The sequence below is a fragment of the Myotis brandtii genome, unplaced genomic scaffold, assembly GCF_000412655.1.
Source record: "Myotis brandtii unplaced genomic scaffold, ASM41265v1 scaffold114, whole genome shotgun sequence".
Classification (NCBI taxonomy): Eukaryota; Metazoa; Chordata; class Mammalia; order Chiroptera; family Vespertilionidae; genus Myotis; species Myotis brandtii.
In genome coordinates this window covers 1253358-1256424 of record NW_005353927.1, presented here as the reverse complement: position 1 = coordinate 1256424, position 3067 = coordinate 1253358, and the positions used below count along the sequence as shown (strand labels likewise).

Below are 3067 nucleotides of genomic sequence, written 5' to 3'. Positions count from 1 at the left end.
GGCGTGGCGCGGCAGGCCCTGGATGTCCCGGAACAGGTCCTGCTCCTCCAGCTCGAAGAGGCGCCGGTTGTCGGGCACGAGGAGCGGCTGGGACCAGAAGGAGCCGATGTAGACGCGCAGCACCTCGGGCGTGCCCACCACCTTGCCCAGCGCCCACATGAGCGCCCCGTACACGCGCATCAGCTGCTGCGTCTCCACCATGTCGGCCTTGTTGAGCACCACGCGGATCTTGTCCTCGTGGCCGCGCAGGGCGCCGATGGCCTCGGAGAACTCGTCGGAGATCTCCAGCTTGTGCGCGTCGAACAGCAGGATGATGAGGTCCACGCGCTCGGCGAACCAGCGCAGCACCGCCGGGAAGTCGTAGCCTGGAGGGGGCGAGGGGGCGGGGCAAAGGTCAGCCCCTCCCCCTCCAGCCATCGGAGGCGTCCATCCCTTTGGGTTGACTATCAGAATCGCCGTCTATGTGAAATAGCCAAGGTCCTGGGAGTACCCCACTGCTCCTGCTTCACGCAGCCCCCAAAATTTCCCCCGTCACTCTGGCCCCAGTCCCTCAAGCCATCTAGCTACAGGGGCAATCAGCCCTTCCATTTTCCATCCATCCACCTATCCATCCATCCATCCATCAATCCATCCATCCATCCATCCATCCATCCATCCATCTATCTATCCATCCATCCATCCATCCATCCATCCATCCATCCATCTATCCATCCATCCATCTATCCATCCATCCATTCCTCATTCATTCATTCAGCAGATGCTAGTGGTATGCCTTGGTTCGGGTGTACAGGTTGTTAAAATACAGCAGTGTTGCCCTAGCTGGTTTGGCTCAGTGGATAGAGCGCCAGCTTGCGGACGGAAGGATCCCAGGTTCGATTCTGGTCAGGGGCATATGCCCGGGTTGTGGGCTCCATCCCCAAAAGGGGGTGTGCAGCAGGCAGCCAATCAATGATTCTCTCTCATTATTGATGTTTCTCTCTCCCTTCCTCTCTGAAATCAATTTTTTAAAAAACCAACAAACAAAACCCACAGCAGCGCTGAGTGCATGGAACGAGTCAGGAAGCATGCCAGACCCGGTGGGCGTCATTCACGCCTGCCCTGTGCTGGGACACGGCTTGCTCAGGCAGCCCAGTCCTGCCCTTCCCGGGCTCCCGGCCCACTGGGACACAGACCTGTCCCCAGAGGGGTCCGGCTGGGGTGGGGGAGCCCAGAGGGGATGCCTGACCCCGCCTGGGGAGTCCGGGAGGGCTTCTCAGAGGAGGGGCTGCGGAGTGGCCCCCTGGGGGACAAGAGGTTAACTGGCAGAATAGGGAGCCAGAGCTGATTCCCTGAGGTCACTTCATGCTCTGCTCCATAACTCACTGAACCTCCAAACAGCCCCAAGAAGACACACACTTTTATGCCCCTCCTCCCCCCCACACACACTTTCCAGATGAGAACATGGAGAGGTTAAGGCAGTGGTTCTCAACCTTCTGGCCCTTTAAATACAGTTCCTCATGTTGTGACCCCAACCATAAAATTATTTTCGTTGCTACTTCATAACTGTAATGTTGCTACTGTTATGAATCGTCTGGTCAATATCTGATACACAGGATGGTCTTAGGCGACCCCTGTGAAAGGGTCATTCGACCGCCAAAGGGGTCGCGACCCACAGGTTGAGAACCGCTGGATTAAGGGATGTCCTCAAACACACAGGGAAGAGGCCACAGAGCAGGAGTCTCCACGGGCCTCCCTGCCCAGCTGGGGAGCTGGTGCCGCCCCGCCTCCCAGGAGGAAGCCGGCTCCTGGGGCCGCTGGGCCTGGAGGGCCGGGTGGGGGACATTGTTTGGGGGGGAGGAAGGGCCAGGTCACCAGAGGGATGGCCGCTGGGGCCCCGCCCTCCCGTTTCTACACAAACACACACACAGCCCGGATTTGGAAAGTGTGCCTCATGCGGGAGGGCCGGCGGGAGGGAGATTGAGTCAGCGTGGGAATGGAGACGTGGCAGAGACAGGCCGGGCGCACGCGCACTCGCCCAGGAAAACAGTCCCATTAGCACTCCCGCAGCACCTACTGTGTGCCACACACTGTTTTCAGTGCTCTGCACAGGTTTTTTAAACAGATTTTTATTGATGTTAGAGAGAGAGGAAGGGAGAGGGAGGGAGACAGAAACACTGATGTGAGAGAGAAACATCGATCGGTTGTCTCCGGCACGCACCCCAACTGGGGATCAAACCCTACACCCGGGAATGTGCCCCGACCAGGGAATCCAACCTGCATGGCTCAACCAACTGAGCCGCGCCGGAGAGGGAGGGAGACAGAAACACTGATGTGAGAGAGAAACATCGATCGGTTGCCTCCGGCACGCACCCCAACTGGGGATCAAACCGGGCACCCGGGAATGTGCCCCGACCTGCACGCGCTCAGCCAGCTGAGCCGCGCCAGCCAGGCGCTCTGCACATTCTGACATTTAGTTTTAACCCTCAGTGCAACCTGTGAGGCTGATACTATTATTATTCCCATTTTACAGATGAGGAGACTGAGGCACGGGGAGGTTAAGTAGCTTGCCCAGGTCCCACAGTTTAAAAATAGCAGAGTCCAGATTTGAACCGGGCCAGAGCGCTCCATTATGCTACAATCACTCTCTCTCTCTCTCTCTCTCACACACACACACACACACACACATGCTCACTCACAGGCGCCCGCCCAGCGCACACCCGGCCACACGCTACAAGTTGCAGACGCCCAGACACACTCTTGCCCACAACCTGGGACCTTCACAGAGATCCGTGGTCACACAGCCACAGACACGGAGACACGCACAACGTCACAGACACCAGCACGCGCACAAGCAGAGGCACTTTCACACCCGCGATGCGCGCGCGGCCCCGCAACCTTCCAGGCGCCAAGGCGCCCGCACGGACACGATCACACAGTCCCACAGAGGCACACCCCTCACGCTCTCACTTGCACACACAAGCTCACACTGTGCGCAGAGAACCGTCACCCACAGTCCCTCGGAGCCCCCACAGCCCCCCACGGTTCTCCAGAGGCACACAGTGTCACAGCCAGGCAGAGGCACAGACTC

General features: G+C 58.8%; 1 protein-coding gene across 1 annotated transcript in view; it reads right to left on the bottom strand.

The window, feature by feature from the left end:
* Positions 1–3067, bottom strand: part of EHD2 (EH-domain containing 2) — a 19202-nt gene that overhangs the window by 12855 nt on the left and 3280 nt on the right. Inside the window, exon 3 of the mRNA XM_005857863.2 lies at positions 4–365. Within this exon, the coding sequence (XP_005857925.1) occupies positions 4–365 (362 nt within the window). The remainder of the gene's footprint in view (positions 1–3; positions 366–3067) is intronic.